The sequence below is a fragment of the Malassezia japonica genome, chromosome 6 (assembly GCF_029542785.1).
Source record: "Malassezia japonica chromosome 6, complete sequence".
Taxonomy (NCBI): Eukaryota; Fungi; Basidiomycota; class Malasseziomycetes; order Malasseziales; family Malasseziaceae; genus Malassezia; species Malassezia japonica.
The window spans coordinates 364847-385941 of NC_083375.1; the positions used below are offsets into that span (position 1 = coordinate 364847).

The 21095-nt window shown below is 63.0% G+C and overlaps 12 protein-coding genes across 12 annotated transcripts; 7 read left to right on the forward strand and 5 right to left on the reverse strand.

Moving 5' to 3' along the window:
* Positions 1–78: 78 nt before the first annotated feature.
* RAT1 (5'-3' exoribonuclease 2) lies at positions 79–3376 on the forward strand (the record flags this gene model as incomplete). The annotated part of the gene is made up of 2 exons (XM_060267255.1): positions 79–81; positions 104–3376. 2 exons carry the CDS (start codon positions 79–81, stop codon positions 3374–3376), a joined length of 3276 nt encoding a protein of 1091 aa, XP_060123238.1.
* An 81-nt stretch (positions 3377–3457) lies between these two features.
* PMI1 (mannose-6-phosphate isomerase) lies at positions 3458–4808 on the forward strand (the record flags this gene model as incomplete). The annotated part of the gene is made up of 2 exons (XM_060267256.1): positions 3458–3854; positions 3877–4808. 2 exons carry the CDS (start codon positions 3458–3460, stop codon positions 4806–4808), a joined length of 1329 nt encoding a protein of 442 aa, XP_060123239.1.
* Positions 4809–5764: 956 nt separating this feature from the next.
* Positions 5765–7318, forward strand: MJAP1_003329 (uncharacterized protein; the record flags this gene model as incomplete). The annotated part of the gene is made up of 1 exon (XM_060267257.1): positions 5765–7318. The coding sequence occupies one exon, from the start codon at positions 5765–5767 to the stop codon at positions 7316–7318; it is 1554 nt and encodes a 517-aa protein (XP_060123240.1).
* Positions 7319–7335: 17 nt separating this feature from the next.
* MJAP1_003330 (uncharacterized protein) lies at positions 7336–7779 on the reverse strand (the record flags this gene model as incomplete). Its single annotated transcript, XM_060267258.1, has 1 exon — positions 7336–7779. The coding sequence occupies one exon, from the start codon at positions 7777–7779 to the stop codon at positions 7336–7338; it is 444 nt and encodes a 147-aa protein (XP_060123241.1).
* A 236-nt stretch (positions 7780–8015) lies between these two features.
* Positions 8016–10145, forward strand: MJAP1_003331 (uncharacterized protein; the record flags this gene model as incomplete). Its single annotated transcript, XM_060267259.1, has 1 exon — positions 8016–10145. One exon carries the CDS (start codon positions 8016–8018, stop codon positions 10143–10145), a length of 2130 nt encoding a protein of 709 aa, XP_060123242.1.
* Positions 10146–10167: 22 nt separating this feature from the next.
* On the forward strand, positions 10168–11588 carry ALG10 (dolichyl-P-Glc:Glc2Man9GlcNAc2-PP-dolichol alpha-1,2-glucosyltransferase; the record flags this gene model as incomplete). The annotated part of the gene is made up of 4 exons (XM_060267260.1): positions 10168–10278; positions 10301–11288; positions 11311–11532; positions 11566–11588. 4 exons carry the CDS (start codon positions 10168–10170, stop codon positions 11586–11588), a joined length of 1344 nt encoding a protein of 447 aa, XP_060123243.1.
* MJAP1_003333 (uncharacterized protein) lies at positions 11589–12621 on the reverse strand (the record flags this gene model as incomplete). Its single annotated transcript, XM_060267261.1, has 2 exons — positions 11589–12328; positions 12351–12621. 2 exons carry the CDS (start codon positions 12619–12621, stop codon positions 11589–11591), a joined length of 1011 nt encoding a protein of 336 aa, XP_060123244.1.
* Positions 12622–12709: 88 nt separating this feature from the next.
* On the reverse strand, positions 12710–13666 carry MJAP1_003334 (uncharacterized protein; the record flags this gene model as incomplete). Its single annotated transcript, XM_060267262.1, has 1 exon — positions 12710–13666. The coding sequence occupies one exon, from the start codon at positions 13664–13666 to the stop codon at positions 12710–12712; it is 957 nt and encodes a 318-aa protein (XP_060123245.1).
* An 802-nt stretch (positions 13667–14468) lies between these two features.
* Positions 14469–15111, forward strand: naa30 (N-terminal methionine N(alpha)-acetyltransferase NatC; the record flags this gene model as incomplete). Its single annotated transcript, XM_060267263.1, has 5 exons — positions 14469–14551; positions 14574–14618; positions 14641–14659; positions 14682–14826; positions 14852–15111. 5 exons carry the CDS (start codon positions 14469–14471, stop codon positions 15109–15111), a joined length of 552 nt encoding a protein of 183 aa, XP_060123246.1.
* A 9-nt stretch (positions 15112–15120) lies between these two features.
* MJAP1_003336 (uncharacterized protein) lies at positions 15121–15443 on the reverse strand (the record flags this gene model as incomplete). Its single annotated transcript, XM_060267264.1, has 3 exons — positions 15121–15248; positions 15271–15362; positions 15385–15443. 3 exons carry the CDS (start codon positions 15441–15443, stop codon positions 15121–15123), a joined length of 279 nt encoding a protein of 92 aa, XP_060123247.1.
* A 49-nt stretch (positions 15444–15492) lies between these two features.
* MJAP1_003337 (uncharacterized protein) lies at positions 15493–17393 on the forward strand (the record flags this gene model as incomplete). The annotated part of the gene is made up of 3 exons (XM_060267265.1): positions 15493–15509; positions 15532–15692; positions 15715–17393. The coding sequence occupies 3 exons, from the start codon at positions 15493–15495 to the stop codon at positions 17391–17393; spliced, it is 1857 nt and encodes a 618-aa protein (XP_060123248.1).
* A 7-nt stretch (positions 17394–17400) lies between these two features.
* cnd1 (condensin complex non-SMC subunit Cnd1) lies at positions 17401–21048 on the reverse strand (the record flags this gene model as incomplete). The annotated part of the gene is made up of 1 exon (XM_060267266.1): positions 17401–21048. The coding sequence occupies one exon, from the start codon at positions 21046–21048 to the stop codon at positions 17401–17403; it is 3648 nt and encodes a 1215-aa protein (XP_060123249.1).
* Between the last annotated feature and the right edge of the window lie 47 nt (positions 21049–21095).

Genomic DNA, 21095 nt, shown 5'->3' on the forward strand with positions numbered 1-21095 from the left:
GCGCAACGCCCGATCACGGCCTACGAGGCTTTGAGGACATGTTGGCGAATATCTTTCGTCGACACGCCACCAGTCGCGATGGTACGTTACAAGGCTCACACAGGGAGTGCCAGCTCTATTCCGGTGGTTATCCAAAAAGTACCCCAAGATCATCCAGAGTGTCGAGGAGGAGGAGCCGACACGGATCCCCGGACGGGATGGCGAATCGGTCGAAGTGCCGGTCGATACGTCGCGCCCGAATCCCAATGGCGAGGAGTTTGACTGTCTGTATCTAGATATGAACGGTATCGTGCATCCCTGTACGCATCCCGAAGGCAAGCCCGCGCCAGAAACCGAGGAGGAGATGATGGTCGAGGTGTTTGCCTACACCGAGCGCGTCGTGAACATGATTCGGCCACGGAAGCTGCTCATGATGGCGATTGACGGCGTCGCGCCGCGCGCCAAGATGAACCAGCAGCGCAGCCGCCGCTTCCGCTCGGCACAGGATGCACAAATTCTGCGCGACGAGCAGGAAACGGAGCTCGAGAAGCGCAAGCAAAACGGCCTTGCGGGCACCGACGAGGTCGTCAAAAAGTCGTGGGACTCGAACGCAATCACGCCGGGCACGCCGTTCATGGATCTGCTCGCCTCGTCGCTGCGTTTCTGGATTGCACACAAGCTCAACACAGACCCGGGCTGGAAGAATCTGTGTGTCGTCTTGTCCGACGCCAGTGTGCCAGGTGAGGGCGAGCACAAGATTATGGACTATATCCGCCGCAAGCGCAGCGACCCCAACCACGACCCGAACATGAAGCACGTCATTTACGGACTGGATGCGGATCTCATCATGCTTTCGCTCGCGACGCACGAGCCATATTTCAAGGTGCTGCGTGAAGACGTCTTTGCGCAAGACTCCAAGAACAAGGGCTGCCACCGCTGCGGCCAAGAAGGGCACATTGCCGTGCACTGCACCGGAAAGGCACGCCCGAAGGACGAGGCGCCAAAGAAGCCGGAAAAGAAGCCGTTTATTTTCCTCGATGTGCCGACGCTGCGCGAGTACCTCGAGATCGAGCTGCAGACGCCGGGCACATCGTTCGCTTTTGATCTCGAGCGCGCGATCGACGACTGGGTCTTTTTGATCTTTTTTGTGGGTAACGATTTCCTGCCGCATCTGCCGAGTTTGGAGATCCGCGAAGGCGCCATCGACACGCTCCTTGGCATCTGGAAGCGTGAGCTGCCGCGCATGAGCGGATACGTGACCAACAACGGCAAGGTCGAGCTCGCCAATGCCCAGTTTATCCTCGACGGGCTCACGCAAGCCGAAGACGACATCTTCCGGAAGCGCAAAGAGATGGAGGAGCGCCAGGAGGCGAACCAGCGGCGCAGGCGCCAGCACGAAGAGGGTCACCGCCATGGCGACTCGAACTATGTCGAGGTCAAGGCGTCGAAGCCGGTCGCCATGCCGCAGATCCAGCCTTCGGCGCCGGCCAAAAAGGGGCCGGTGATGCTCGATGGCGATAGTATGGACGTTGTGCGCAACCGTGCGCAGATCCGCATGGCCAACATCAGCGCGGCCGATGCGCTGCGCCAGGAACTCGCGCAAAAGACGGGCAAGAAGGGGACGAAGCGTGCCGCCGAGTCGCCTGACACGGGCCGCAAGCGCGAAAAGGTCGACGAGCCCAAGGGCGAGACGTCCGGCGACTCTGCCGTCTTTAAGCTCGACGAGGACCTTGCACCCAAGTCCGAAACGCCGGCCGAGGCGCGTGCGACAGCGATCGCCAAGTCACTCGACGAGACTTCCTCGGACAGTATCAAGGCCGAGAAGGACGTCAAGGCCGAAGACGTCAAAGCCGAGGACGTCAAGGCCGAGGTCCAGGCCGAGGTCAAGGCCGAAGACGACGACAGTGCGAAGGCAGAAGACCCCGAGGATGATGTCAAGGCCGAGGACGAGGAGGTGGCGAACGAAGACGACGACGACGAAGACGTCCCGCCCGAAATCAAGGCCGTGGAGGAGCGCAAGATCAACGCTGACGGCACGGTCGACTACGAGGACACGGTCAAGCTCTGGGAGCCTGGCTACCGTGAGCGCTACTACCGCCAAAAGTTTGGCATCGAGCTCTCCGATACGCAGTTCCGCCGCAAGGTAGTGCAGTCCTATGTCGAGGGCCTGTGCTGGGTCCTTGCGTACTATTACCAAGGCTGCCCCTCGTGGAAGTGGTACTACCCTTACCACTATGCACCGTTTGCGGCTGATTTTACTGACCTCGCCGAGCTGGATATCCGCTTTGACGAAGGCGAGCCTTTCCATCCTTTTGAGCAGCTGATGGGCGTGCTCCCTGCTGCGTCGCGCACCAACCTCCCTGCTCCGTTCCAGTGGCTGATGACCAACGAGGAATCCGAGATCATCGACTTTTACCCCACCGAGTTCTCCATCGACATGAACGGCAAAAAGATGGCGTGGCAGGGCGTCGCGCTCCTGCCGTTCATCGACGAAGGCCGTTTGCTTGGCGCGCTGCGCAAGCGGTACCCCGAGCTGACGGACGACGAGGTGCGCCGCAACTCGTTCGGGCGCAACGCCCTGTTTGTCGGCGACGACTCGGAGCTCTTTAGTCACCTGAGCCGCCTGTACGCAAAACGCACCCAAGGCAATCCGGAGCCGATCGACACAGAGAGCACCAGCCGCATCGCAGGAGCGGTCTCTGCCGACCCCTCGTGCGTGCCGGGCTCCACGTTCTATACCCCGCTTCCGACACAGGAAGGTATGGGCGATATCCAGAACGACCGCAGCATCTCGGTGCACTACGACTTCCCGCCCCAGCGCGTGCCGCACCGCAGCGTGCTGCTGCGCAATGTGCGCCCGCCCCGCCGCCGCCTGAACGCGTCGGATGCCGAGTTTGTGCGCCGTGGCGGCCGCGGCGGTATGCGCGGCGGCCGTGGCGGTGGCCGCGGCCGTGACCGCGACAACTGGAGCCAGCCCATGTACGGCCGCGACGCGCAGCCGAGCCGCAACCAAGGGCCGTACGGCAACTATGGCAACGCCGGCCCCTATGGCTCGTACAGCCAAGGGCCGTACGGCGCCAACCCGTATAGCCAGGGCTACCAGGGCTACTCGCAGAGCCCGTATGGCGCCGGCCCATATGGCGCCGGCCAGTACGGCAGTTATGGAGGCTACGGCGGCTATGGTAACCAGTACGCACAGCCGCCGAGCCACCCCTACGGCGGCGGCGCCTATGGCGGCTACGGATCGTACGGCACCGGAGCGAACGCGGTCAACCCGCAGTATGGCGCTGGTGCCTATGGCTCGTACGGTGCTCCGCCCGCTGCACCCTACGGCTACCCACCGAGCGGCGCGTATGGCGCTCGGCCCGCACGTGGGAGAGGGCCGTACGGCGCGTAGTGAGCTCCGGGTAAATAGACAGCACGTTCCTATTTTAAGTGGAGGGCTTCGTGCACGGTGCAGAGCAGGCTTCCAGATACCATGTCGGTCTTTCAGCTGATTCCCGGCGTACAGTCGTACGAATGGGGAGTTCCTGGTGGCGACAAAGACAGTATCGTGGCGGATCTCGCGGAGGCTACGCCTGAGTTGGGCCTGCAGCGCGAGGCGTCCAAGCCCTATGCCGAGCTGTGGATGGGCACGCATCCGACGCTTCCCTCGCATGTGCTTGGCGAGAACCACGAGCTGCTGAACGACCGCCTGTGCAAGGACCACTCCCTTCTTGGCGAAAAGGTCGTCGGCAAGTACGGTGCGTCAGAGAAGGGCGCGCTTCCTTTCCTTTTCAAGGTGCTGAGCATCGCCAAAGCGCTCAGCATCCAGGCGCACCCCGACAAGAAGCTCGCCGAGCGCCTGCACGCGGAGAAGCCCAATATGTACAAGGGTACGTTGTTTTACTTATGCAGATGACAACCACAAACCCGAGATGGCGATCGCCATCCGTGCGTTTGAAGGCTTTTGTGGATTCCGCCCGGTGCGCGAGGTGCTCGAGTTTGTCGAGGCGGTGCCCGAGCTAAAGCAGGTGCTCAAGGCGGACGACACGCTGCGCACCCAGCTCAAGAGCGCCGCCGACGCGCAGGACGCGCTGTGGGCCGGCCAGGCATCGGACGATGCACAGAGCCGTGTGCACGATGCGCTGCGTGCGGCGTTTGGCGCGCTGATGCGTGCGGACGCTTCGCTATACGAGCCGCTCGTGTCGTCGATTGCGCAGCGCTACCGTGCGGCGCGCTCGGCACACACCCCGCTCGAGGTGAGCGACGAGGTGGCGGAGCTCGTTGCGCGTCTCGATACGCAATTTCCCAGGGACATTGGTGTCTTTTGCACCTTTTTCCTGAACATTGTGCACCTCGTGCCGGGCCAGGCGCTGTTCCTGGGTGCGGACGAGCCGCACGCCTACCTTTCGGGGCACATCCTCGAGTGCATGGCCGCCTCGGACAATGTCGTGCGTGCGGGCCTCACGCCCAAGGCGCGCGACGTCGAGGTGCTGGTCGACATGCTTACATACCAAAGCGCACGCGCCAAGGACCAGATCCTGCACGCGCCGCAGTGGGACGGCGACGCGGCAAAGCCGAACGCGACGTGCCTGTACGACCCTCCGATCGAGGAGTTCTCGGTGCTGGTCACGACGCTCGTGCCGGGCTCGCAAACGAGCAGCCAGCGCGCGATCGACGGCCCGTCGCTCGTGCTGGTCGTTGAGGGGAAGGGCACGCTCAAGGTCGACGGACAGGCGCACGAGCTGTACGCCGGTCTGGTGCTCTTTGTCGGTGCCGCAACGCCGATCGAGCTGGAGACGAGCGAGTCGGTGACAGTCGCACGCGCATTTATTGAGGTTGCATGAGGTGTTTTGCTTCGGCGTGGACCACACATTGCATCTGGATCATTTGTTTCGCAGGTAGGCCTTTTGTTCTAGTAACTACATAATTATTGCTTGCGTTCTGTGCAAAAAGACTCGGGGATGAGACCTAGACAGCCTACAAAGAGCCAAGCAGGGTAGTCGGCGGGCGCAATCGGAAAGGAATGACCTGCTGAGCAAGTCAGCCGGACCCTTTCAACCCCCCCTCTACCCCTCCAAGCCTCTGCGAAGCCTGTAACAAGCCGCCTCGCCTCGCCATCCACAATTCGCTCCCACCTCTCGCACTTCTACTGTGTGTTAGCCAAGTCCCAAAAGAAAGGTGAAGTCAGAGTAACTATGACAATTTGGCTGCACAGAGTCTTTGCTCCGAAGAGCTCGAGCCGGTAGGCAAATTGGTCATCCTACAATGACATGGCACCGATACGTACATGAAGGTCCCTGGCAAGAGCGCTGCCGCAGCAGGCGCTTCCACTTTTTTCGCGCAGCCTACGAGGCCCCCGAAACATGGCAATCTGCTGACAAAGCCCGGCCCTGCAAAGCGCGGCGTCCGTCCGAAGACGAAGGAGCGCAGGCGAGCCGCTGCACGCCTATCCTACCTCTGCAGAGCCTCGTTGAGCTCGCGGCGGATCGGCAGTGCGTGAGGAGTGCCGAGCCGCGGAGCATGGCCGATGCGCGGACGTCCGCTAGTGTCACGTCCGCCATGGCCCCATGCGCCTAGACATGGTGCATATGCCGCTGCGCTGCGCCCTGTCGCGCGGCCAGCGGCGTATCCAGCCTGGGGGCGGGCGTATGCAGTGCCCCCCCCCGCGCTGCCTGGAGCAGTGCCCCACTTATACCACACCGATACACACCCAGAAAGCTCGCGGACGCCAGCGCGGCTCCGTGCCGTCCGCGAAGAACTCGCGCGACTCCCTGCCGAGTCGCCGTCTTTTGCACACGCCATGGACGCGCTCCGTGACGAGCTCACACGCATGACGGCCCCGTCTCCCGACGCGCCGATCTACTTTGATATCCACGCCCTCTTTTTTGGGTGCATTCGCCGCCTTCTTCGTGCGAACGAGCAGAGCGCGGCGCTCGCCCTCGATGCTTTGAGCCGCCTTGCGCTGCCCCGGGCGCTCTGCGACAAGCACCGCGCGCTAGCACTACAGGTGCTTGCAGCGGCGGACGACGCCTCGTTCGCTGTCGCCTGGCGCGCGGTGCGCCGGCTTCTTCCGGACGCCGTGCCGAGCGAGACGACACCCGCAGTGCGCGCGCTGTTGCGCGCCAACCGCGTTGGGCATGCGTGCCGCATTGTGCAGTGGCATGTACGTCGCTTTTGGCGCAACGGCGCGCCGCCGCCGTCGCACGCGCTGATGCACAACGTCATGGTCCAGATGCGGCACTGCGCCGAGATCCTGCCTGACGCCGCCCCACTCCTCCAGGCATCGTATACCGAGGCGCTCGCGCACCTCGGCACGTTGCTGCGCGAAAACTATTTGCCTCTGCCCGGCGCACGCGAAGACGTGGCATGGCTCATCAAGTTGCTCTATACCTACGATGCGCGGTGCCTCCCGCGGCAGGAGCGTGCGTCGCGCGCGATTCAGACGTCTCTGCCGATTTACGTGGAGCGCTTGTCGCACGGGCGAGGGCCGCCCCTCTCGCCGTACGCATACAATGCGCTGGTACAGTACACGCTGCACCACGCAAAAAACCCGCGCTGGTGCCGACGTGTCTTGGAGCACATGACTCAGGAGCGCACGCCGCCGCTCCCTCCGTCGGCCGCGATGGTGACTATCCTTCTCCGGCAGGCGACGCGCCAGCGCATGGCCGCCCTCGGTGCGTATGCGTTGGAGCTGCATGCCGGCGACGAAAATCCACGCGACGTCCCGCAGCCAAGCGCCGCCCGCCTCCTGCGCCACGTCGAGGAGGCGGTGGAAGAGCGCGATACGCATCGCCTCATTGCGCTGCTCCAGTACATCACCGCACTGCAGCTCAAGAGCGCCAAGCGGCCCGGTGGCGTGCGCGCGACGAGCGTCGCGCAGCGCCTCTTTCCCCGCGCGCGGCGTGCCGCCGGCGCCGAGCGCCCGGATGCGCGGATCGGCACCGCGGCACTGACGCTCGCCGCCAAGGCGGGCAAGTTTGGGCTTGCGCTGCGCATCTGGCGCTGGATGAAGCAGAGCAGCAAAGAGGTGCCCATCTCGCTGCCCGCCGCGACCGTGCTCATGCAGCTCTTCTGCGACGCGTCGCGGCGGCCACGCACGCTGCTTCCCCGCTGGGCCTCGCGCGGCGCCCGCCGCCCGCCACCGGAGCAGGTGCGCGTGATGGCACTCGAAGAGTACGCGTGGCTCCTGCGCCACTGGTTCGCCAGCGACAGTGCGCCGCCTGATGCGCGCTTCTTTCGCCCGTTGCTACGCGTCCTGCGGCGTACGGCACTCCCGCACGACCCCGCGCTCGTGCGCGTGCTGGCCGACATGGCAGTGCTTGGCTTGGAGCCAGGCCCATACCCTAGTACGTAGGAGGATGCGCTACAACTCTACAGTTTTTGCAAGTAGGCCCCGGGAACCAGACCCCGTTTTGTGGGCTCGTCCAGGCGCTGGGCAAGGACCCAGCCCCCGTCAATGTCACGGAGGACGTGCAGCTGCGTGCCGCTCGCGACGCTCAGCTCGTTGCTGGACTCGGCACGAAAGTCGTACATCGCAATAAATAGAGGCGGCGCGTCAGACGCTGCTTTCAAGGAGGGGAGAACGGACCCGCGTCCGTCGCGGCGCTCGTCACCGTCGTCAAACGCAAAGTCGCGGATGTGCATTACGCCGCGCTGCGCCAGTTCGAGCGTGAGTGACTCGGTATTGCCCGGCGCGCGGGGAGACAGTGCGGCAGTGATGGATGTAGGCCCTTGTAATGTGCTTGCAGAGTTTTCAGGGCTCTCCACAAGCTGGGTGCCGAGCGAGCCAGATCCCGCGTCTGTCAACACGGACATGCTGCGCACCCAGCCACGGTTGTAGAACAAATGAAGAGTTTCCACCTCCACATGGGTTACCCCAGGCGGCGCTGGCGGTGCGTGAGGAGGGTGTGATCGATAGAGGAGATAGACAGGCAGAAAGGCTAGGCAACTATGAAAGACGACCGGACAGCATGTCGTCCGCCGCCAGGCGCCGCGCCGCGCGCGGAACCACGACGACTATCACGTGGTGCGGACGTGCGAGCCTCCACGTCATGGCCATCGTGTGGACCTTTCAGGGGGCGCTTGCGGCCGCCGAAGGTGGCGAGCCACATGCGCCTGTAGCATGCACACTCGCGCATGCGAGTGCAGAGATCCGCCGTACAGCGGCGGCAGCAGCCAAGCACGTCCGCGTCACTCCGATGGACCTGCGTGTGCTGCTCTACGATAAGAGCTCGATGCGTGCGATCCACATTCCCGCCGAGCACGACGGCGACGCGGTGGGCCAGGTCTGGCACACGCGCGACCCAGCGTACATTGCAGCGTCGATCCCGTCGTGGTCAGAGCGGGGACGCGGCGTGCCCGTGTCGCTCGTGCAGTCGGACGATGCACAGCGCGTCGTCTGGTGCCGCAACCACAGCCTGTCCGTGCGCGATGCCGACGCGGTACGCACGCTGCTCATGCAGCTCCCGACCCTTTTGGCGGATGCGCCGCCGCGGGGCAAGTCGGGGACCGCACACGTCTATTACAAGCGCCCTGCCGGCCAGGCACACCGAGATACCAACGTGAATGCGGTGCGTGCGATCGTCGGCGCGCTGCGGAATGAGCAGGCCCTCGAAATCGCATGCTTCTCATGGGATCACTCGCATCCAGGCGGATCGTTTGCAAAGTGGCCGACGCCAGGAGAAGCGGCGCCCCTGCTCGACGATAGGGTGTGGTCGGCGTGCCTCGCCGTGTGCGATCCGGCATGGGCCGCCGCACAGTCGCGCGAGAGCGAAATGGTGCAGGATACACTGGCAGCAACTGCTGCAGCGGCCGTCGTTGCGGCCGCCAAGTCGGTGGCGGCGGCGAACCACGAGGCAGAGCACGACACCGAAAAAGACCAGGAAAAGGCCGAGGCTACACCAAAGGAGAGCAAGGCCGCCGACATCACGTCCAAGGCTCAGGTGGACAAGCCTGCCGCGTCCACGCCTGCGCACGAGACGGAAAAGACTGCTACGACCCCTGCCAAGAGGGAAACGGCCCAAGAAGCGACGCCAGACCCAGCAGAGGATGACGATGCACCCACCAAGACTACATTGGACGCTGCCGATACCGACGCATCCTCGAAAGCCGTGCATGATCCTGCCGAGGTCGACGACGGCTCTATGCCCGACCCCTCGGAAATCGACAAGATTCAGAGCGCATCGCTCAATACAGACGAGCTACTTGACGAGCTCCAGCGTGGCTTTTCGCGCCTGGTCAGCGATGCAGCTGATCGCCCGGCATGGTGCAACATCTGCCAAAAGACGCTGTACAAGGACCGCTACAAGTGCATCTCATGCCCGAACTGGGACGCATGTCAAGCGTGTGTCGCCCAGGCTGCGACCGTGCACCCCGGCCACAAGCTGCTGCTTCTTGCCGATGCCGACTCTGTCCCTAAGGACGCATACCCCACCCAGTGGGTCGCGCACGTCGGCGTCGACTGTGACGTGTGCCAGAAAGAGATTGTCGGGCCACGGTACAAGTGCACGCTGTGCGAAGACTACGACCTGTGCACGTCGTGCGAAGCCAGTCCTCTGCAAGCCCACCACCACCAAGACGGAAAAGAGCATACGTTTGTCAAGCTCGATACGCCCGAAGACGCCGACGCGTGGGAGCGTCACGCGGCCAAGCACGGCGCCGACGTGCAGCCGATCCTCGATGCCTTGTCGCATGCACAAGCGCTCGTGCCCCACGCCGAGGCGCGCGAGAGGCCCACTTCAGGCGGTGACGCTGCGCACGCGACGCTCGGCGTGCTCGGTGGCCTGCTTGGCATCGGCCAGGCCGTGCTCGACAACCCTGTGCTTCAAGACCTGGTGCCCGGCCTGCGCATAGCGTCGCTCTTTGCGTCTGCGTTGCAAGCCAGCGAAAATGGCACGCCATTTGTGGACATGCAAAAACTGGCGGATGCCATCTTTCACGTCCTGCACCACGCGCAGCCCGGCCCGAGTCAGGACGAGCACGAGACCGCGCCATGCCCCGACCCCGTGGAGCCGGCAGAGAGCGAAGGCGCGGCGCCGTACTATGTCCCGACCGTGCGCACCCCTCATATCGAGCAAGCTGACCTGAGTGACGATGACTGGGAGCATGCCTCGCGCGATTTGCACGATAGCCAAGCGCTGCAGGACGCCATGGAAGAGGCGCTCCGCAGCGCACGTCCGTAGCCCGATCGCCCGATTCACCACCATGTTGCCGATTGCGAACCTGCTGGTCAGTGTCGGGGGCAGCTTTTTGTTCGTGCGGGGCTCGTTCCTGGCGCGCGACCTGGTCAATCGCTATGTGTCTCAGCCCTACATGGTAGGTCCTTTCGCTAATGCAGGACGAAATCTTCCATGTTCCCCAGGCCGAGCGAATCTGCCGCGGGGTGATGGAGTGGGATCCCAAGATTACCACGCCGGCGGGCCTGTACTATGTGCCGGTGCTCTACCAGCGCATTGCGCCGCTCATTGGGCTTCCTTCGAGTTGTGAGGACATTACGACGCTCGAGTGGCTGCGCTCGGTCTCGTTCGTGTGCATGATTCTCTTTTGCGGCGTGATCATGGCCAGCATCACCAGGAACCAGACCAGCATGTCGGTGTATGCGCCGCTGTACCGCTCGCTGGTGACGCTTGCAGTGGTTTCGCTGCCTCCGATGTATTTCTTTGGCTTTCTGTACTACACAGACATGCTGAGCACCTTTCTCGTCTTTCTCGCACTGACCTTCTCTCAGATGGAGGAGCACTTTACCGCATCGCTGCTCGGCATGCTGGCCATGACGGTGCGCCAGAACAACGTGGTGTGGGTCGCATTTATGATCGGGCAGGCGATGCTCGCGGAGCTGCGCCGGCACGCGCCGGGCCTGGCATGGTCGCGTACGCCGCCGCTTGGTCTCCTGCTCAAAAAGAGTGTGTGGGAAGACCTCGGGGGAATCGAGCTGCCGTACATTCCCGCCATCTTTGGCTTTGTCGGTTTCGTGCTCTGGAATCAGGGCAGCCTCGCGCTGGGCGACAAGAGCAACCACCAGGTCACCTTTCACCTCCCCCAGCTCGGCTACTTTTTCGCGTTTGCGCTCTTTTTTGGGTGGCCCGCGCTGGTGCCGCACATGCGCCTGCGCATCCGCCGCAAGCAGGTGCTCATCTTTGCCGCGCTGACCGCGCTGGGCCTAGTCGCAGTGCACTTTTTCACGGTGGTGCACCCCTTTTTGCTGGCAGACAATCGTCACTACACCTTTTACGTGTGGCGCCGCATTGTCGACGTGCGCCCGTGGGCGCGCTACGCGCTCGTCCCGGTCTATGTCGCAAGCGCCATGCTCTGGATCTCGGCACTTGGTACGTACCTGCGCTTACCCAGCCAAAACGCGGTGCGCGTTCTGGATTGCGGGCTTTGTCGGGGCGACGGCGCTTGCCGTGGTTCCCACGCCGCTGATTGAGCCGCGGTACTTTGTGGTACCGTACATCATCATGCGCCTCGAAGTGGCGCGCGCAACGACTGTCCGGCCGAGGGTGCTGGCGCTAATCGCCGTCGAGGTGCTATGGAATGCGGCGTTGAATGCGGAAACGATCTATGTCTTCTGTAAGCGGCCATTCTCTTGGGCCCATGAATTAGGCATCCAGCGGTTTATGTGGTAATTAGACACGTCCAGCACGCTTCCCACGCTCCTCCTCGTGGGCCTTGCGAACGAGCTCGACCGAGGCATCGTAGGCCGTCTCGCGCCATTTGATCGACTCCTCGCAGTTGGCGAGCTCGTCAAAAGCGTGCGATTCGCCCGGGACCTGCACAAACTCGACGTTTGCCTTTTGCTTCTCCGAGCCCTTAGCCATGACCATCTTGTAAAAGTCGTTCGAGTCCTCAAACATCACGTCGCAGCGACCGGCGCAGAGGAGGATGTAGTCGGGGTAGCGCTCGATCGGAAGGTAGAGCACACTGACTCTGGGGTCCGAGGGGGAGAGGTGCAGCGGAATGTACGATTGGAAGAACGTCGCAAAGACCCACGGAATCAGGTGCACACCGCTGCGGCTCGATTCCTTCGGCTCGGGGTGGGAGCGGATGCCCCTCGAAGCACCCGGGGAGGTGGCGTCGATCGGAGCGTAGAACGAGATCACCGCCTTGACCACCTCGCGGCCGAGGTTGTTCGCCGTCGAGAGACACAGGTTGCCGCCCGCGCTGAAGCCGCTCATCGTGATCATGTCGAGGTCAAAGCGCTTCGGCTGCGTTTGGACCCAGGTAACGCAATCCTCGATGTCGCGCGGCTGGAATGGTAAGGGGTACTCGGGCGCCTTGCGGTAATCCGTATCGATCACAACGCACTTGAGCTTCGACGCAATCTTGTAGCAGAACCAACGCGAGTTACCAAAGAACGCATAGACGGCTGCGTTAGTGCGACAACATACTAAATCCAGAGCCGTGTACATTCACGTGCACAGGCGAAGGGCCGGGAGGCAGATCCTTTGGCGTGTAGACGTATGCAGTGATGGTACGTCCTGGATCGCGCGAAGGGAACTGGATCCGCTCCACCGTGACGTCATCGCCCACCTGAGGACGGAGGTGGTCCGAGTTCCTCACATCCAGGATGGCCATCACACGAAGGAAGTACACCTTCAGCAATAGCCAAAAGTAGTGAAAACTATAGGCATGGTGCTCCTGCTGTGCCGGAGGGGACATTGTGGTTAAAGATGCGGAGTTCGCGGCCTTGGCGCAACCAGGGGGCGTGGGTCGAGCGAAGGGTAATTTACGACTCGTGCTTACAAATCTACAGGGAGTTGTCACTCCACGCCGCCTGAATCATGGCGATCGCCGCGTCGTAGAGCTTGTCGCGCCAGGCGATCGTCTCGGGCGTCTTGGGCATGTTGTTGAACTCGTGCGACTCGTTGGGGATGGTCAGGAACTCTGTGCCGCGCTTCTGAGCGACAGAACCCTCGCGCTGGATCTTTTCGTATAGCATGCGGCTGTCGTGATACAGCGTGTCGGCGTCGCCACAGGCCAGCAGGATGTGGTTCGGGAGCTTGGACACGTCGCCGTAGTACGGGGAGAAGCGCGGCTGCTTGAACTCGTCCTCGCTGTTCGCATAGGCACGAATAAACACCTTGAACATCCAGGGGACTAGGTACACACCGCTGTTGTACTTCTTGTTCGGAGACACCTTCTTCGCGGCGATCTGGTCCATCGGAACAATCTCGGTCACTGGGTACAGCGAAAAGACACCCTTGATCTTGGGGCCGAACTTGGCGGCGGTGACAAGCGCCATGCAGCCGCCCGCGCTCGAGCCACCCAGGGTCAGGCGGTTGACGTCGTACTTTTGGGGGTAGGACAGGACATGTGCCACGGCGTCTTCACAGTCATTCTGTGCCGTGGGGTACTTCTCCTCGGGGCCCTTGCGGTAGTCACAGTCGAGCACGATGGCGTTCAGGCGCTTGGCAAACGTCGCGTGCATGAAGCTGTCGAGACCGAGGCGCTTGAGCAACCAGCCGGACGCGTGCCAGCTCAAATGAACGGGGAGGGGTGCACTCGCGTTTGCGGGCGAGTACTTGATCGCATCAATGTAGCGGCCCTCGTCGCGCGAGCGGATCTTGATGCGCTCGACACGCACGCCGGGCACCAGGGGACGGCTGGCCTTGGTCAGCCGGATGTTGATGTAGTCATGCAGACGCATGATGTACGTAAGGAGGTACACCACGATGCAGGTGAATCCACTGCAGAGAGACGACATGATGGGCAACCAGATGGAACGGAACCAAGTGGGCCGAGCGGGGTCATTATTCGGTCTGTTTACTAAACACGCAGGGCCCCTCCACGCCGCTTCGACGTGCGCAATGGCAGCGTCGCAGAGCTTGTCGCACCAGGCGATCGTCGAAGGCGTCCTGGGCATGTTGTTGGATTCGTGGGATTGTTCGGAAATGTACATAAAGTCTGGGCCGTGTTTCTGCACCGCAGAGCCCTGGTGCTGGATTTTGCCGTAAACGGGCGACTCTCGTTGTACAGGGTGTCGCCGTCGCCGCATGCCAGCAGGATCTGGTTGGGGAGGCGCGCGACATCGCCATGATACGGGGAGAACCATGCGTCCTCGAGGTCCTCGTCGCCCCGGGAGTATGTTCGAATAAAGAGCCTGATGACCCGCAGTCGATCACGACTGCATTCAGGCGCCAGGCACGAGAGGCCGGCTGGACTATGTCATTCAGATCATTACATAGTCACAGATGCGTATGATGTACGCAAGTGCGTAGACTGCGAGAGTATTGCTCATGGACATGGCAAGGACCACGTCTGGGGTAACGCTCCTCGGTGCTTAGTCATATGAGGACTATGGGAGTTGGGCGTAGTAGCGAAGGTGTGTGAAAGAAGTCAAGCGCCGGCGTAGTGTCGTGTGGATTGATGCTAACTATCCTGGAATTCAGCCATGCGATCTTCGGTCCTGGGCCCGTGCACGGCCGGAGGTCGGCTTTATTGGTAGCTCCTGGATTAATGCGCCTATTTTTGCAATTAGGCCGAATTTCGCTTGCGCACGTCCCGCCATGTCATCACGCGTTTCGCTGCGGGTGTACGATGGCGAGGGCATGTTGCCCGACATTGTGCGGCTGATTGAAACGCAGCTCAGGTGCGTTGCGACGCTCACCCAGCGAACCCTACAACATCTATACCTACCGCTACTTTCTGCACCAATGGTACGTTGCACGACTGACCCAGGCCCCAGCTTTGTTTTCTTGTGCGTATTTTTTCTCACACAGGCCTACATGGACGACGCGGAAAAGGGAACGGTGCCAGTCGGCGTCATTGTCAACAAGCTCGACCGGCATCTGCGCGGCGCACGGATGTACCGCGGCTACATTGCGATGCTGAGTGTCGATCCCGAATGGCGGGGCCACGGAATCGGTACGCTGCCCTCCTTCTTACCCAGGCGCGCAGCTCGTCCAGACCGCCGTAGACGCCATGGTCCAGCGAGGCGCCCAGGAAATTGTGCTCGAGACGGAAGTGGACAATGCAGCGGCGCTGCGGCTCTACGAGCGCCTCGGCTTTTTGCGCGAAAAGCGCCTCTTTCGCTTCTACCTCAACGGAAAAGACTCGTTCCGGCTCGTCCTACCGGTTCCTGCGCAGCGGCCACAGCCAGCAGTCATGCCGCCCCCGCGGCGCTTAATTCCATCCGATACCATTCTCTAGCGTACATCTCTACTGGCTCTTCTTCTCGGCCACACGAGCCTTGGTTCCGTCGTCTTCCAAGCAGGCTACCGCAATGTAGCCCGCCAAAACCAGGTTCGCAACCAGCGCCGCAAGACCACCTGCATACACCGAGTCGCCTGCGTCAGCCGATGCACCTACCACCCAGCCAGCGGTCCTTTGCGACGTAGTACGCGGTGATCGGCGCGACGAACAGTGCAATGCTAAACAGCGCAAGCTTATAGTAGACGCCACTGCATTAGCCACGCAACCTACCGCGCAGGATCGGGGCCGCGCGGCGCGACACGCGACGGCGTCACCTCAATCGACGCCATGGTGGACGGGCTAAAGATGTGGAGGTCGCCCGATGCGGTTTCTCTGACCATGGCAGCACGCAAAGTGTACGTGCACCGACTGACGCAGGCTGGTCATCGGACCGGTGGACGGACAGATCCGCGAGCTTGTCGAAAAGGTCGGCGCGATCCAGGCGAAGCATGGGCCGTTTGCCGCTGCATTTTTCGTCGGCGATGTGTTTGACGAGGACGACGAGCAGGCCCAAGCACTGCTGGACGGGCGCCTGACACGTACGTAGCGTTGCTGACGCAGTACCGATCCCGAGCTATTTTTACCAGGGGACGCGTGCGCTCCCTGAGTTTGTGCGCGCGCGCCTCGGCGAGCCGGCCGACGGCCGTGTGCAGCTCGCAACGAACTTGTACTACCTCGGCCACGCAGGCATTGTCGACGCCGAGGGCCTGCGTGTCGCATTCCTTGGCGGACAGGGTACAGATGCGCGAGGCGACGGCGCACCGCTGCCGCAGTTTGATGACCTCGACACGCCCCAAAAGTCCGCACAGGCCCTGCAGGCCTTGCTTGCGGACCCCGCGCTGGCGCTCGGCACGGCGCCGCCGCCGCCCAACAGCGAGGCAGAGAGTCTGCAAGAGGCGCGGGCGCACCTTGCAGCCATGTCGCAGTATGCGGAGCGCCTTGCCGAAGACGCAGAGCGCCTCGCACACCGCAAGCCGATCGACTTTTTGTTCTGCAATGCATGGCCCAAGGGCATCGAGCAGCTCTCCAAGAACGCACTGCCTGACGAGCACGCATCGTCGTGGGGCCTGCGCAGCATTGCGCGTCTCGCCGAGGCCGCACGGCCTCGCTACCTCTTCTCTGCCGCACCGCGTCCCGCCGAAGCAGAGAGCCGCTCGCTAACGCTTGATCCCGAGACGCTGGAATGTGGCGTGTTTTGGGAGCGCGAGCCGTACGAGAACCCGCCATTTGCGGCGCTGCCCGCGCCGGAAATCCCCCCCCTGACGCGCTTCCTCTCGCTGGCACGTCTCGCCAACGCACGCAAAGCACGCTGGTTTATGGCGCTGCAAGTCGTTCCTGGCGACGAGCTCTCGGCGACGCATACACCGTCGGCGAGCATCCGCCCGTCGAACCTCACGCCGTGCCCCTTTTTCGAGGCGGCGCCGCCAAAGCGCCGCGCCCAAGGCATGGACGCGGTGCGCTTCGACAGCGCGCCCGCGCCCAGCCAAAAGCGGCGCAAGAAAGGACGCCAGGCAAAAGAGGTGATGCAGGTCGGCCCCGAAAACTGCTGGTTCTGCCTGAGCAACCCCCGCCTGGAAAAGCACCTGGTGGTCACGGTGGGCGAGGAGTGCTATATGGCGCTCCCCAAAGGGCAGGTCCCCGTGTCGTCCGACGAGTCGGCGCTTGTGCCTGGCGGCGGCCACGTCCTGCTTGTGCCGATCGCGCATATTGCGACGCCGTACGCGTCCGAGGCGTCGAGCGGCGCGCTGCGTGCCGAGACGGACGCGTACCGCCAGGCGCTTGCTGCGTGCTATGCGTCGTACGGCGCTGTGCCGGTGGCATGGGAGGTCGTGCGTCGCTCGAATACCCGTGCTGGGCATACGCAGATGCAGGTCGTGCCTGTCGCTCAAGCGCAGCTCGACGGCGCCGAGGCCTTTTTCCGCGAGGCCGCCGAGGCCGAAGGGCTCGCGTTTGAAGGGGACGAGGTGGCGGCAGCGTTTGACGATCTGTCCTCGCCGCTGCTCACGGCCAAGGACCGCGAGGACTACTGCTGGATCGACTTGAACGGCAAGCGCCTGCTGCTCCTGCTGCGTGGCGAGCGCTTCAACCTGCAGTTCCCCCGCGAGACGCTCACGACCTACCTCGGGATGCCCGAGCGTGCCGAGTGGAAGTCGTGTGCGCGCCCCGAGGAAGTCGAGGCGGCAGAGTGCGACGAGTTCAAAGAGGCCTTTGCCGACTTTGGGGCTGGTATTGGCGAATAGTATACAACTACGAGGCAGCTACTTTGCGCCGCGGTGCGCGCTGTGCGCGCTTGCGCTCGGTGCGTGCGACGTGGGCGTGCGCCGCATGTTCGAGCGCCTGGTCGTCGCGGCCCTGGGCGGCGGTCTGTGCGAGGATCTCTTCAAACTCGCGCAGGTCTGCGTCGCCCGCCTTGGCCTGCGCCGTGGACTTGCCCTGGCGCATCTTGGTGAGGATTTCCGCAAAGCGCTTGTACACCTCGGGCGAGTAGAGCTTGTCCTGGTAGTACGGCAGGCCTTCGACGAGTTTCTTGATCGAGCGCTCCGAGCGGTACGGCAGGAGCGAGAGGCAGTAGGCGATATCGCGCCACTGGCGCTCTTCGGTCGTGAGGCGGAAACGCTGGCAGAGTTTTTCGATCACGTTCTCGGCCTGGCGCTCCTTGTCGATAAACGTAAAGATGAAGCGCATGGTATTCACAAACACGTCCTCTTCGACGGCGTGTTCGCCGCTCGAGAGATGCGAGATGATATCGGGAAGGTTGTTGTACACGGCGTTCTCCTTGGTCGCGAGCTCGCTAAAGAAGAGCTTGGCCAGGTCGCTCACACGCGGCTCTTCGTCCTCGAGGCACTTGGCCAGCTCGCCGAGCTGGCCCTTGACCTTGATCATGCCGTTGAGGATCAGGTGCGTGAGCACCATCAGCGTGTTTTTCTTCACACCGAGGTTGCCGTCGTTCAGACCGGCGTACAAACGCTCGCTGTTCTCGTCGACAAGCGTGCCGAACGAGATGGCGACGTCGCCAAGGCCAATCACGACATTCGCACGCACCACCGGGTCCTTGGCGCTCTTGAGCACATGCAGCAGGAGCGCGAGGTGCGTGTCGCAGTACTCGGACGAGATGCACATGAGCTTGGCGAGCGACAGCGTCGCGGCACGCTGCACATAGACGTCGGCGTACTCTTTCGGCGCGCTGCAGATCTGCGCAACGAGCGGGCCGTAGAGGCCCAGCAGGCTCTGGGGGGCATAGAGCAGCTCGCGGTCCTTGATATAGGCAATCATATCGCCGATCTCGTCCTCGGCGTTGCCGGCGACCTGGTCGAGCTCCGAGGCGCGCTTCTCTGCGCCGTCGGCCGCATCCTTGACCGCCTTGCGCCGCTTCAGCTCGCGCTCGACCAGCTCGAGGTACACGATCTGCTTCAGCGCGACGTGGCCCACGACAAAGAGGAGCTGCGCAAAGCGGAACGCCTTGGCCTCTTCTGCACACTCCTCGTCAAAGGCAGCCAGCGTCAGCTGGCGCACAATCTCGGTGCACAGCGCGTCGGGCTGCTCGCCGAGCAGGTAGATGGCCTGGACCGCGTGCTCCGCGAGCGAGAACCAGCCCGCCTTTTGCTCCTCGCCGCTGACCGGCATCTGGATCGCGGCACGGAGGCGTGCAAAGAGCGGGTGCGCCATGGGATAGCGCACGTTGGCATCGCTTAGCGCGCCCTTGACCTTTTTCGCGCTGCCCGCAACACGCTGGAGGGCGACGCAGGTGTGTGTCGCGAGCGTCACGTCGCGCATGCCCAGCGGCCCGAGGCCGATCTGGAGCAGCGTCTCGATCTTGTCGGCAACCAGCGCGCGGTCGGCCGTGGCGAGCATGCTCAGCACGAGGATCGCGCCGCGGCGCTGCGCCTTGGCGATCGGGCGGGAGGCCGCGTACACTTCCCAGAGTTTTTCAATGACCTCGTCGCTGATCATGCGCTCGGACTGCATCAGGCTCAAGAGCTGCTCGAGCGAGGTGAGCTCGGCGAGCGTCGCGCCAAACGTGCGCTCAATCATGTTGCGCGAGATCCGCGCGACATTTTCTGCGCGGCTCAGCTCGGGGTATGCGTCAAAGTACAGTGCGCGGTACACCTCGATCAGGCGGCTGCGGATGCCCTTGAGCTGCGACCCGTCCTCCATGACCAGCGCATTGTCCTTGGCCCACACAAGGTGCACCATGGCACGCACGCCGTCCATCGCGCCTTGGATCTTGTACTCGTGTGCGACGCGGAAGAATTCCATACTTTCCAGGACCTCTGCCTTGAATGTGGACGCGAGAAGCTGAACCAAAATCGGGATCGCCTGCTCCATCAGCTCGATAAAGCGCAGCGCGTCTGTGTAGTACTGTACGGTGAGGCGGAGCTTGACGAGTTTTTCCTGGTCCTCTTGCGTCATGGACTGCTGCGATGCGGCGAGCGCCTCGAGGTCGAGCGCCGACTTGCGGGGCTTGCGGCGGTCCGTGGTATCTTCTTGCTCCGGGGCCTCGGTCTCGGGAAAGGTGAGCACCGACTCGGCCTTTTCGAGCTCGGTTTGGACGACGGCGCGGCGCTCTTCCCAGGCGCTCTTGTTGAGCTCGCCGCCGTGCAAGAGGCCGTACGGGTGCGTGAGAATGAGCTTGATGAGGAGCGCAATGGCGTTGCGGCGCACGTTGCTTCCCTTGTCCTCCAGTGCACGCACCGCGAGCGCAGCCATTTGCAGCCGCTGCGGCGCAAACTTGACCGGGAGTTCGCACAGCGCCATGCACGTCTGGATCGTCTTGGTGCGCACAAACGTGGTCAAGTCGAGGAAGCGCTCGAAAATCTTGCCAAAGAACATTTCGATCTGCTTCTGGTGCGCGCTGCCCGGGCGCTCGTCGTCGTCGTCGACGTCGGCGGCGGCCGGCGCAAAGTCCTCGTTCATGCTCAGCTCCTTGATGAGCAGCCCCTGGACTTCGACCATGGCGTTGCGCATCGGGTACGACTCGCTGTCGAGGTGCGTCTGCAGCAGCGAGATCTGCTTCAGCACGCTGCGTGGATTCAGCTCGGCCATGCGCACAAGGAAGCGGCCGTAGCTGCGTGGGCTCTTGCTGTCGAGCGACGTAAAGGTCTTGGATGCGAGGTCGCGCAGCACGTCTTCGGCGATGCGCTCCACGTCGAACTCGACGCGCATCGTTTCGAGCAGCTCGGCCATGAGCTCGGCGAGGTGCTCGTAGTACTGCAGCGACTGCAAGATGCTCGTCTGTACGTTAAACGCCTGGCCGTGCAGCTTGACGCCCAGGCACATCACACGAAAGAGGCCGTTTTTGATCGCCGGCACCTTGCAGTACGCCTCGTTTTCGAGCAGGAGCGTCGCCGGGCGCAGCATGCAGCGCGAGACGAACGTGTCGCGCACGGCGGTCGCCTCCCACACCCGTTCCGACAAGGCGCGCAGCGCCCGCGCCATCGTCGCGAGCACCGGCGGAATGGACGACGGCCACGTCCAGCCGTCGCCGGTCGGCTTGCCGCGCGTCGGCGCGCCTCCCCACTGTGAGCGGTGCTTCTCCAAGCTCTGCACGAGGTACTGGAGGAGAAATGCGTACCGCTCGAGCGCCTCGAGCGACGGCGCTTCGTCCTCGGCGAGCTCGTCGACGACACTCTGCATACCGCTGAGCACCGCATCCACGAGCTTGTGGCACGCGCTCGCACGCAGCGATGCAGCGTACTTGATGCACGACAGCAGCCCACCGTACACCTCGCTCTGCTGCACGGACGTCGGGGCGTGCGCCACCGCGTCGACCGCGCGATCGACCGTCGCGGCCTGCTCCTCCGCGTCGAGCGTATCTATGAGCACCTCATGCTCGATCTCGAGCTCATCCTCCTGCAGACGCAGCAGCTCGTCCGCCAGGACGAACGCCGACGCCATGGTGATGGGTGTTGTCGCGACGCGTCGGATCACGTGACACAACGTCT